This window comes from Ruditapes philippinarum, unplaced genomic scaffold (genome assembly GCF_026571515.1).
Source record: "Ruditapes philippinarum isolate M1 unplaced genomic scaffold, ASM2657151v2 ctg9956_1_1_1_1, whole genome shotgun sequence".
Classification (NCBI taxonomy): Eukaryota; Metazoa; Mollusca; class Bivalvia; order Venerida; family Veneridae; genus Ruditapes; species Ruditapes philippinarum.
In genome coordinates, this window is record NW_026853330.1 from 588 (window position 1) to 13,473 (window position 12,886).

The following is a 12,886-nucleotide window of genomic DNA, read 5'->3' on the forward strand; positions in this document are numbered from 1 at the left end:
CAGTTTGTTTTTACTAATTCATTTAATGTATGTATTTGATCTAGCAAAGCAAACAGACATTACATGTGATATAAAGTAGAAATCAAACAAAGCATCATTTGACAGCTGACACTGTAAGCTTGCTAGTATGCCCCCATAAGTTATGCTTATAATTACTGGTAACACGTTACGACAAAACAGCCACTATGGCAACAGCCCTATTCACCGCCCATTGAGATGCTCGTTAAGAACATATCATCCGGGAATAGGTTTAAAGCGACGAGAAAAAACTATATTGAACATGCTATTAACTTCTGTTCGGTATAGGAACCAATATTAACGACTTTCTGACATATAGAAACATGACCTTTCCAATTACTTATGAAAAAACAAAGGATATGCCAAGCGTAATAATACCTCGATTCGTCAATCAATTCTTGAATGGAGCAATTTTTTTTCTTAACAGTCTTGCAATAGGCATTTAAGTGTCAAGTAGGGGAAAGAACGATTGTTGCGTTTTTCTACTAAAAGGAATAAAAGAGATTGGGAAAAACCAAGTTTTGTAAAAAGGTATGCATTTGTTTGTTTTATTATTTAGAATTCCGAAGCGAGGATATTACATGTTGATGTTACTGATATCAATATTTGCATGCAGCGCTTTTTGCACGCTCAACATGAAAGAGCGCAGTTTCTGGTAATACATACGTCTTAAAAGCCGATAAAAGCGCGTGCTGAAACGCTGCAAACCGGATGTAAATTTCACAGAAAATTCTCTTAACAAGATCTATAAAAAATTTTTTTTTTAATACAAGATATCAAAACAGAATACTGATACAATTTTAACATGTCTTCTTTAAAATTAAGAAACATTATACAAACAAGTGGTTGTTTTACATTATAAATTTTTTCTTATTACTACACCTTAATATTATATCATTCATTAAAATAAAAGTTGTTTTCCACTATTCACCTTTTTCAGTTTTAAACAAATGTAACAAGGTTCTAGAAAACATAGATTATATATTTGATCATAAATAATTTAACCTTATCGCAATGTTGAAATAAAAATAAAATAAAAAAAAAACAATAAAAAAAAACGAGAAAGCAACGGACCGTTTAAGGTGTCTATATATCAGATTTTTAATGTTTTTTTTTCTTATACGTACATTTACTGTATATTTAATTCATTGAATAATGTTTAACTTGTATTGGCAGAAAACAGAAAACTTATCTTCAATGTTGAAAATGCAGCAAATTTAAGTTCAGACGTTTGGTAATTTATTTACAAATATTATATAATGACAAATCGAACTTCCATAATACTACAAAAAAAGAGCACAGTAAATAAAAATAAAAAATAATAATAAAGAATATCATTTAGATGCTTATAGTGGTATTTAACAGTCTAAGATACATGTATATAATGAAAAACCATTCATGATCAATATTTTCATTTCGTTTATGTCATATCCATATACTTCAATATTACTAAAACGTTTAAATTCTGTTGTAAATTCAATTTTTTTTATTCAAAATAAATGATAAAAAATGATAATATGACTTTTAGTTTTAGTGATATATTTCCATTTGATTAAAAAATGCGATACTTTACCTTTAAAACTTAAAAGTAAATAATTTACAACATGATTGCATGAATATTGAAAAAAATAGCAGATTTTTTAAATCATATATGAAAGAAATATGTTTGTATATTTCTCTTAGAGCGAATGGTGCATTCACGAAATTCTAGCTTAAACATTAACCCATTACTTCATGAGCATTTTGTGAAAAATGGCTGTTTTCATTGAAAAGTCTCCCGTTACAAGTTCAAATTGCTATAATACTATAAAAACTGCTTCAACACTAATCAAACTTGGCACAAATGTTGACTGGACAATTGCACTTGCAACAACATGCTCAGGCTTAAATTTTCTGTTACCATGGCAACGAGGGGACATCTCAAAATTGCCAAAAATCACTATTTTGCGTTGATTTTTTCCATCAAAATTGATTTCAAAGTGCTGCACTTTCTCAATGGATTGAGATAGAGTCAAATGCTTTTCAGCGTTGGTTACACGTTACCTTATGATCAATCTGGGGTCATTTACAGCCTCTCACAAGTCCAAAATTTTTCTTGGCGATGAGGGGGACTCCGCCCCCCCTTCAAACCCCCCAAACAGAAGGGGGCACATCCCCCTTCTGGCAACCCCTGATGTATCTTTTGGTTGGGGGGCCGCGCCGAAAAAGAGGTCACTTTTTTTAACAACATTTCTCAAACAAAAACAAGTGTTTGGGGCCTAAATAAGGTATTTTTTCATCATTTGAGACAACAAAAAGGGGGGGGGGTGAAAAAGGCGTTAAAAGGCGTGTATATGAAGTAATGGGTTAACTGAAAATGATGAAAATACTTGAAATTACCCTAAATCGCGTTTTTTCCTGTTTAAACACGGCCTGTCATATAAATTTGAAGAAAAATTGTTGTTTTGTAGATTTTTTTATTTTTTTCATTAACCCATTACTTCATGAGCATTTTGTGAAAAATGGCTGTTTTCATTGAAAAGTTTCCCGTTACAAGTTCAAATTGCTATAATACTATAAAAACTGCTTCAACACTAATCAAACTTGGCACAAATGTTGACTGGACCATTGTCCTTGCAACAACATGCTCAGGCTTAAATTTTTTGTTACCATGGCAACGAGGGGACATCTCAAAATTGCCAAAAATCACTATTTTGCGTTGATTTTTTCCATCAAAATTGATTTCAAAGTGCTGCAACTTCTCAATGGATTGAGATAGAGTCAAATGCATTTCAGCGTTGGTTACACGTTACCTTATGATCAATCTGGGGTCATTTACAGCCTCTCACAAGTCCAAAATTTTCTTGGCGATGAGGGGGACTCCGCCCCCCTTCAAAACCCCCAAAACAGAAGGGGGCACATTCCCCTTCTGGCAACCCCCTGATGTATCTTTTGGTTGGGGGGCCGCGCCGAAAAAGAGGTCACTTTTTTTAACAACATTTCTCAAACAAAAACAAGTGTTTGGGGCCTAAATAAGGCATTTTTTCATCATTTGAGACAACAAAAAGGGGGGGGGGTGAAAAAGGCGTTAAAAGGCGTGTATATGAAGTAATGGGTTAAAAGCCTACTAAAATAGCAGCATAGACGCTCGTATAATATGATTTAATAATTATGATATAATTTAACTTAATTTATCTTAACTCGTTCAATAAATTCAGTATTGAACCTACACTCATTCAATATCATCTATGTGTTAAAAAGAGAGACATTCTATGATACAACTTTTTCGATAATCGAGTATAAGATAATGGAAACAACATAATTGTACCAATTGTACCAATTTTATGAAATTATTTCATTGGATAAAGCTTTATTCATTTTAACCTACCCTCTTGATAATTTGTGCAATGCAACTGTAAATTTAATTGTATAACATAACATATCACTCGATGGATAAATTACGAATTGTATGAAGATTGTTATCACTAAAAGTAAACATTCTTAAGCAGTGTGTGTAATTTATATCAGTTTAAATTGTGATACTGTCTAGAGAGACAGTGTTGATTGTAAAGTTTTGATATCTAGTAAAGATACCTAAAAGTTAGTGGTTTATAGATTAATTTTGCTATGAAAATAATTATTATGTAACTACTAAACATTTGACTGGTGATTTCTTTATCAATCAAAATTTATCATCTCCAAACATTTGATGATTGTTGATATTATGTATATATGTTTATGTCATACAATGTTCGTTATTTTGCATGTTTTGTGTCCTCATGGGTTTTTAAGCCTATTGGAATAAGATAAAAAATGTTTACTGTCCTCATTCCGAAGAAGTAATACTTATTTTTTTGTGACGTAATAATTATTTTATGTTTCTAAAATAGTGAATATGTGCTACTTAATTACAATTGTGAGACCGCAAAGAAATTATTTAAAAAATTTCAAACTATTTTGTACGTTTATTCTTGCTGATGTAGCCTTTGGTTTCGTTTGCTGATTTTTAACCCTAAGATGGCGGCAACTGATTATATCATATAATGTAACCAGTGCAGACCAAGTCGACCCAAGTCGACATACCCGTGTCATCTCATCATGGTCTGCACAGTTTGCTTTTCAGTCAGCACATATTTTAAAACATGTCTTTAAAATGCTTTGCCCAGTTAAAAAGCATGGATGTGTCTGTTCTAGTTTTAGTTATCATTGTAAGGCCTAGTTATTTTCGTAGAAATAGGAGTTTTAACAAAGTAATCAAATTTTGTTTTTATGTTTCTCATAATAACATGCTTACAGAAAATAATATTTAATGTGTGGTTTAAACTATATCTAACGCATTCATCTTTAGTTCGTGGACATTGCGCCAATGTCCGTTGAAAACGAGCAACAAAGATCGTTGTCAATTAGGCAAACAGAAATATGTAAAGGCGAAAGTAACGAAAAATGTCAGAATCAATAAAATACGATATAATTGTAGATTGAAAACATTAAGCAGTTAAAGTTTTACTATAATTACAATCAAAAGCACTTTACTTCGATATCTTATGAACATGCTTTAGAAAGGGTTACAAATGACGACTGTATTTTCTGTTCTCTTATTATGGATATACTATGCTCATCATTGAGTAAAATATTTAAATCACAGAAAGTTATTGAAATCTGAATATGTCTAATTTGACTAATAGAATGAATAGGCTTTAATGTGAAGTTTTATTTCCTATTACAAGTCAAGTAAAGTTGGTCCTTTTAAAAAATGTGCAAGTTTTTTTAATGACACTCTACATGTATATTCATATTGTAACCACCTTTAATGTGTAGAATTTTAAACATAACATATCTACTTTGTCAGAAGTCATAACATATTTATTTTATATTCACAAAGAGACTGTGTAGAAAATGTCAATATTTTTAATATCAAATTTGAGCATCTATAAGAACGTGAAAAAGATACCGGAAAAAAAATCGTTATCGGCTACGGTGAATATCACATTGGCCATGTCCATAGACTTTGTTGGTATATGACGTCATTAAAGGGCTATTAACCTGGTAATATGATTGAAACAAACGTTATAAAGAATGGTACTAAATTTAAAAGTCTGTTATTAGAAACTAAACGTTAATGGCCCATTTTGCCACAGGAATGATTTTATATTTACTTCTCAAAAGCTTTTATTTTGTGTGCCCTGTTGTAAATTTTAAAAAGCTACTCATTGTCCAGTTACCTTAACCGTCTAATATAGTGATCTACTATTTTGAATAAGAATAAGATAGTACTTTATTTACAATTTACTTCTTAAATTTATGGACCTTAAATGTCTTTACGGTACATATAGTACCAGCCGACCCCCCCCCCCCCCAAAAAAATATCAAAGCAACGTTACGTAAAACAGACATCATTTGTAAATGACAGATTCTGAAAGCATTCCTTCTCTCAAAAATACATGAATAAACTCGAAAGGCGTATTGTTTCACATCAACAGTTTTTAAAATAGAAACAAATTCCGAAAATAGGTGAACTACAAATCCTACGCATTCTGTTTGTTTATTTAGGACTTGCTTGTGCGATGAACCTTGAAAAACACCAAATAAAATATTCTATTGATCACATACCAAAAATAAGAGCTGATTTTAGGGGAAAAACACTTTGTCATTGACTGTCAGAAATTACAATTTTATGCATTCCCATTGGACGAAAAAGTAGGGCAAATACCAATCCGTTAATTACGGTCATATAAAAACGATGAACGATGACAGAAATAGTAGATTTAACCTTGTTGCGCTTATAACAGATAACATACAATTATACATTTGGTAGTCTCTTTATGTATTTTCAAAAAAATATTGAAACTTTGTTACAATCTTGAGGCGTGCTACTTTAACCAATTTTACAATAATTTGATATTGTGTATAATCTTTCATTGAAGATGACGTCATCATCAAAAGGAACATTGTTACTGGTGATCTTAACGCTCACGTGCATAGTTGTGGAAGGTAATGATAGAGATGATTCCAGAAACCGTAATATGTTAAGACGCTACCGTCAACGACAAAGACAGTTTCGGGTGCGTATGTACAGCCACTGTAATAATATTCGTTCATAACCATACCGATTTCAACATGACATGAACCATAACATGAAATGTTGGCTCATTTCAAAATATGTTTGATCTATTTGTAAAGATAATTCATAGGATCGTATAAACTCCATAGGATTGTGTAAACTTTGGTTTGCTTCTGAATTGCATTACAAAAGTTTTGATATATAAGACATTTTCTCTATCTTAATTAAATTTACTTTCAAAATGTTAAGGTTATCTTGACATTTGGCACCATCAAAACAATCATTTTTTTTCTTTTTGGATCCATGTATATTTTTGACCATTTTATAGTTAAATACATCTTTTCAAATTTCATAATAAAACATAAAAGAACGTATAGGTTCAATAACTTGATCTAAACTTTCAATTTTCAACTCTACGAGTTTCCATAATATGTCACTTTTTTGAGAACGCAATTTATTTTAATGATTTGATTTATTATTTCTATATAAATACAAACACTCGACCGAATAAAAATGAATGAAAATGTAACGGGTTTGTCTCATTTGTAAAGTTTTGTTACGTCACATGCCCCTTTGACGCCCATGTTTTGCTGGCACTCAACATCTAAACTTCGAAGTTTTCAAAAACTTAATTATCTAGATTCTATTTTTTACAGAATCGGTTTGAAGCATTACGTAATAATCATATGACTGACCAGGGAACTCTAGATAATTCGACAGAGTGGGTTCGACCATTTATTCCAGACATACCAAGAATGGAGGATATAGACTGTAACATTGAGGTCGAAGTGGTAAGTGTTTGATTATATGGTTTAGTAATATCCATAAATCATCTGCTTTCCTTCCACAACTTTAAATGAACTGTCGTCTATTAAAATGTATGGTTATAACCTACCGGTATAATAACTTAATATCGAATCGGAATAAGAAACGCATTTGGCTCAGTTTAGTTTGCAACTCTATTATTTGATAATATAGTGGATATGCAATATTTAGTATATTGACAATTGGTTTTTGTGTTTTGAAATTTCCTTTATCATATTTATCTGAAAGGGTCATCATGTTTTGTTTATGTAAAATATTGCCCATATGACGTGAATTAACTTTTTTTCAGATTGAGCGTATAGGGGGGAGATGTGTAAGACTAGGTGGAGCAATGCGCCTGGCAGTTTGCCAGTCAGGAATGTACCTGGATGTACAAAGTGAAGAATGTCAGGTTATTTTAGCAGAGAGAGAATCGCTGGAACGACGGCAGCGTCTGAGCCAGGCCGAGGCAACGCAAACAAGTTCGGATGACGCAGAGGCGGCAGAGGGTGACGCCACAACACAATGAATGTTATTTGTGCATAATTTATTTCATTTGTAACATATTGACGGGTATGAAACATATTCAGGTAAACTATTTCTGACATCAACGTTGGCCTTGATGTGATGGTAACACATTAGATATTGTATCATAATATATACATCTGTCATTGTAATGGAGATCCGATGCTGATATATCCTGAAAACTCTCTTGCGTCTAACTGAGACAGACGAAATATGTGAGCAAGATATACTCAACTTGCACAGGACAACAACTTTAGTGTTCAAAATAAAAAGAGTAAATTCGAAATGACAATAATATGTTGTTTATCATTTGTGAAAATGAGTAATCGTTAAAAAGTTTATGACAAATAAACTAAAAAATTTTGTTTCAAGAAAAAAACTAAACATTAGGCTTGATTTCACATTGAAAAAATAATTTAAATTTAAACCCATTTGTATTAAATCTGATGTTGAAATTATTTTAACTACTTTGCATATATTCAAATGAGATCCCGTTACATAAAATAATGTGTATGTAGACGAAAAAGTGGGTGTTCATAAGTTTCTCCCTTTATTTTAAATTAATTTGAAATCAGCTACCGTTTTAAAAAGAAAAAAACAACTACATATTGGATTGTATTGCCATTGACATCTTAATTTTGTCAATGTAAATTTTCATGTACATTTTTAGCTGCCGGCATTGTTTCTAAATCTTGTAATTTGAGGCTGATGTCGCTGTAATAAGTTAGTGAATTAAATTATAATCAGCATAAATTTGTTGTTGTTGTTTCTTTCAAATTATTTCAGATTTACACGTTTTTGTTTGTCTTAACAATTATTGTAATTGATGTCATTCTTATCATGATATTTTCTCTTCTTTCACTTTTTTGTTCAGACCCTTTCAATGCCCATTATGCCCCGAAAATAGCTTTACCTTTACTTCACAAAAGTGTTTTTTAAAATTTTGTGTACCTCTAAAGTTTTCAAAAAGTTGTTCATTGGCCAATTGCCTCAACGTTGCTTTTTGGCAATAGTTATGTGATTTTGTACGGCAGTTAAAATACTACTTTGATCACATTTTGCTACTTCTTTGACAAATTATTTCAGATTCAGCGTTACTTTCTTAAGGTAACAAGCATCTAAAATGTTCTAGAACCATTATTTAGAAATTATAAGATTCATGTTTGTCCTTACCTTTATTTGATTCTGAGGCATAATTTGCCTTTAAACTTGTTCGAATTTTTTATATAAAAAAACAATTCTTTTAGAAAAACGAGTGAGAGGACTCAAAAAATGTTCATACTATTCATAACAATAGCCGGTTGAACCGGGTGATACTCCCCGAATAGGTTTTGGACACAGGAAGGTATACCTCTTGTAGTGTTAGGGTTGTGTCACAGACAAAGTTCAAAGTGAAAAAACAACCCAAATGTTGTGCGCTACACGTCATCTCAATACGCTGATCATTTCTGTGAAATAATTGTAAAATCCAACTTCAAATAAAAAAGTTATAGGCCGGGAACGATTTTGCTGCAAGGTCATGCTGTGACCTTGGCCTTCAAGGTAGCGATCCAAATGTTGCGCGCGACACGTTGTCTAAATATGGTGATCATTTCTGTGAAATAGTTGTAAAATACAACTTCAAATAACAAAGTTATGGGCCAGACACGATTTTGCTGCAAGGTCATGCTGTGACCTTGACCTTCAAGGTAGCGACCCAAATGTTGCGCGTGACAAGTCGTCTCAATATAGTGATCATTTCTGTGAAATAGTTGTAAAATCCAACTTCAAATAACAAAGTTATTGGCCGGACACGATTTTGCTGCAAGGTCATGCTGTGACCTTGACCTTCAAGGTAGCGACCACAATTTGCGCGCGACATGTCGACACAATATGATGATCATTTCTGTGAAATAGTTGTAAAATCCGACTCCAAATAACAAAGTTATGGGCCAGACACGATTTTGTTGCAAGGTCATGCTTTGACCTTGACCTTCAAGCTAGCGACCCAAATGTTGCGCTCGACACATCGTCTCAATATGGTGATCATTTTTGTTAAATAATTGAAAAATCTGACTTCAGATAAAGAAGTTATGGTCCGGACACGATTTTGCTGCAAGGTCATGCTGTGACCTTGACCTTCAAGGTAGCGACCGACATGTTGCGCGCGACACGTCGTCTCAATATGGTGATCATTTCTGTGAAATAGTTGTAAAATCCGACTTCTAATAACAAAGTTATGGGCCGAACACGAATTCGGGACGTCCGTACGTACTTACGGAAGGAAGGACTGACGGACGGACGGACGGACAACCCGACGACTATATGCTCCCCCGAAATTTTTCGGGGAGCATAATAAATGTAATGCATTTAAACGTCGACGTAACAGGAAAGTTAAATATTTGACCATATTAAAGAGATAGCAGGTGAAAACATGGTTAGCGCCTGTAAGATTAAGAATTCTAATTTTATAAAAAAAGGTTACTATTTCACATGGATTCCTACTTTAGAAAACAGTGGCGGGAAAATAGACATATTTGCTAGGCAAGTGAGTTATTACCTAAGGCCACATGTTTTCAAGTGTTCGGTACTCATTGCAATACTTTACATCTTTTGCATCAATTCGGTGTAAAAGATATGAAAAATGTTGCCCAGATAAGAACGGAAACTAGTATGTGTTTAGTTTTGTTTTTCTTTCAAAATAATATGAAGTATAATCTTACTTTACACCTTTTGCAGTATTTGTATACCTATCTTACACGCCAGGTCATCTCCCAATCCTTATTTGGAATTTGAATAGCTGACCTCGGCTACAATTCAAGACACAATTCAAAATTTAGCGTAGAAATTCTCATAATGAAAACACCGACTGAGAAATGAACGTGTTAACTAAATTTCCCTGTTATAATTGCATCTTTTACAAAAAAAAAATTTTCTTTTTAATCACGTCCAATATTATATAAATAATTTACCATTTACTCAGACAGTATCAACACACATTTTAAAGACTTGAATGTTCAGCAAATTAACAATCAAAGTATTCCAAAACAATTTAATTATGGAAAAATTATGTTTAGAAAAAAACGATATACAGTATATCTATTATCAGATGGCAAAATGCTGTAGTATAGTCGTTTTATATCTGATCTGATTATTGTACCTATTTACAAGTCGTTGTGGCTAAAAACAACGGAAACCAGTTAACTCATTTTTCTGTTTTCCTCATGCTGAAGCAACACTAATGAGGCACTATTTTGGACGTTGTAAAAAGTCTGCAGCAAATTAATACGCGCCACCCGACCCAATAATGGAACTGGTTTGTCTAGACAGTGTTGATAAAGTGATGTTAAAGAAAACACAAATCATATTAGACATTAAAAATCGCTTTTTTTCCCTATGTAACGAGATAATATGCATGGATTTTACTCACTCGAATTTCACTTTAACATTGGTGATTTTATGGAAATAGAACGGTCGAAATAAGAATAAACACCTTTTCACATCCTGACGAATTTCATGAAAGCAGTATGCTATACTTACATATAGATAAACATGTATCGACAGAATGGATATGTATGATAGAATTTAGTATAATCTTGCATCGCAATATTAGGTTACAGAGTTCGTTTACGTGTTATCTGCCCTTGACAATCTTATCATTTGTTTTCTTGCAATTTGAGGTCATTTCAAGGGCAGATAATTCATATACCTTACATCAAACCTTATTTTAACTGTGGAGTTATTTTTTTTATTATCATTGGTTACGGTCACATGAAAGGTAGTCAGCTACATCAAAAACAGAAAAAATGGCATTGACTTCTAGAATTAAGAACAATCTGTCCATGAAAAAACCAAAATGTTTAAATTCAAGGCACAGATAACTCAAATCTAATTGTTTCCATTGTTAATGCTTGCCTCGTAAAAAGTATGCCTAAGACCAAATTCCATTCAATGCATTAAAATTTGTAGATTGCACTTGATGCACGGAAATCTGCATCTATAGCGTAAAGTTGGCAAAAACATTCTTGTTTACATGTTGCATTTGTACAGAAATAACTGAAAACAGATGTTTATGTTTTATATTTCGCCAAGTATTTAACGTAATCAGTTTAAAAGTTAGAAAAATATATAACTTTAACTATATTAAATAAGATTTTTTGTTTAAGAATTATAAAATAAACAAACAGGATAATGCCTTCTGTAAGAACAGTGTGTATTTTAACATTGGTACTTGCAACCATGCTGTTAGTCGGACAGTGTTTCGGACAGCGCAACCAAAGACCGTGGCAGAGAAACAGGTCCCAAAACCGAGGAAGTGAGGTAAGCACTAATAACAGTTAAGTGTTTTCGGGGATTTTTTATGGTTGTTGTTGATGTTTTTGGGTGTGTTTCTTTTTTATGTTGTTTTTGTTTTGTTTTTATCAGTGAAATCTAAAAAAAATATTCTAAATGTACACTGACCTCGAAAACTGATATTCAATTTATAGCGAACTTAGAGCTAACTTTGAATTCCGAGCAAATTTTTATTGTTATTATTAGCTAAATTCCGAGCTATAATTGAATTTTGAGCTTGTTCAAAGATCAAATATCAATTTTTTTAAAGTAAAATTTGATTTTGGAACCAGTTCGAAGGTTTGATTTAATCTATTTTTAATTTGAATTTTATGAATTCAAAGACTGAAGTTCACATTAGTTTTTATCAGTTTATGTTGAGTTCATTTTTGTGTCGCTTGCTGCAGAGTTGTGGTAAAATAAAGGGATAACTTTTCCGTCGTCTGTCTGTCTGTCCGTCAAAAAACTTATCCGGACTACTCCTAAAAAACTACAGGTACAATTTCATCCAAACTTTACAGAAATGATCAGGACCAAGACAAGTTGTGCATATCGTCAACATGTTACAGTTCAATGATATTGGTCAGATTTATGGCCCTTTAATGAATTTTATAATTATAGTTTTTCCGAAACCATTTCTCTTATACCACTTTTATGCATTTTTATGAAACTTTACAGGATTGGCCGGGTTTTCCGGTTGATTTATTTATTTTTGTTGAGTTATGGCCCAATAATGATTTTTGTGTCGCCTGCTACACAAAACCTTACACATTATAAAATATCCATGACATATAGGTATCACTTCTCCGTCGTCTGAGTTCTGTCCGTATGTCTTTCTGTATGTCCGTCACGAAAATTGTCAGGACTACTCGTCAAAAACTACTTTTTCATTTTCATCCAAACTTCAGGAATGATCAGTATCAATTGCTGTAGCGAGAAAGGTTTACATAGCGTGTTTCCAGACCATTCTATTTAAAGGACCCTGCCTTATACTACAAATGCAATTTGAGTGAAACTTAACAGGGTTGATTGGTAGCTCAAGTACTTGCGCATATCAAATCAATTTTCTGGTGGAGAGATTTTTACCTGAGTTATGGCCCTTGAATTAAAAAACAACATTTTGGCCTGTTACTGAAATTTGTGCCTCCTGCTATACAATAGCTGAGACATATAGGGAACAAACTGTCC

At 32.6% G+C, this 12,886-nt stretch overlaps 1 protein-coding gene across 1 annotated transcript; it reads left to right on the top strand.

Moving 5' to 3' along the window:
* Window positions 1-349: 349 nt before the first annotated feature.
* Window positions 350-7,673, top strand: LOC132736503 (uncharacterized). Its single transcript, XM_060723639.1, has 4 exons — window positions 350-549; window positions 5,922-6,059; window positions 6,715-6,849; window positions 7,173-7,673. Exons 2-4 carry the CDS (start codon window positions 5,922-5,924, stop codon window positions 7,389-7,391), a joined length of 492 nt encoding a protein of 163 aa, XP_060579622.1. The 5' UTR covers window positions 350-549; the 3' UTR covers window positions 7,392-7,673.
* The last annotated feature ends 5,213 nt before the right edge of the window (window positions 7,674-12,886 follow it).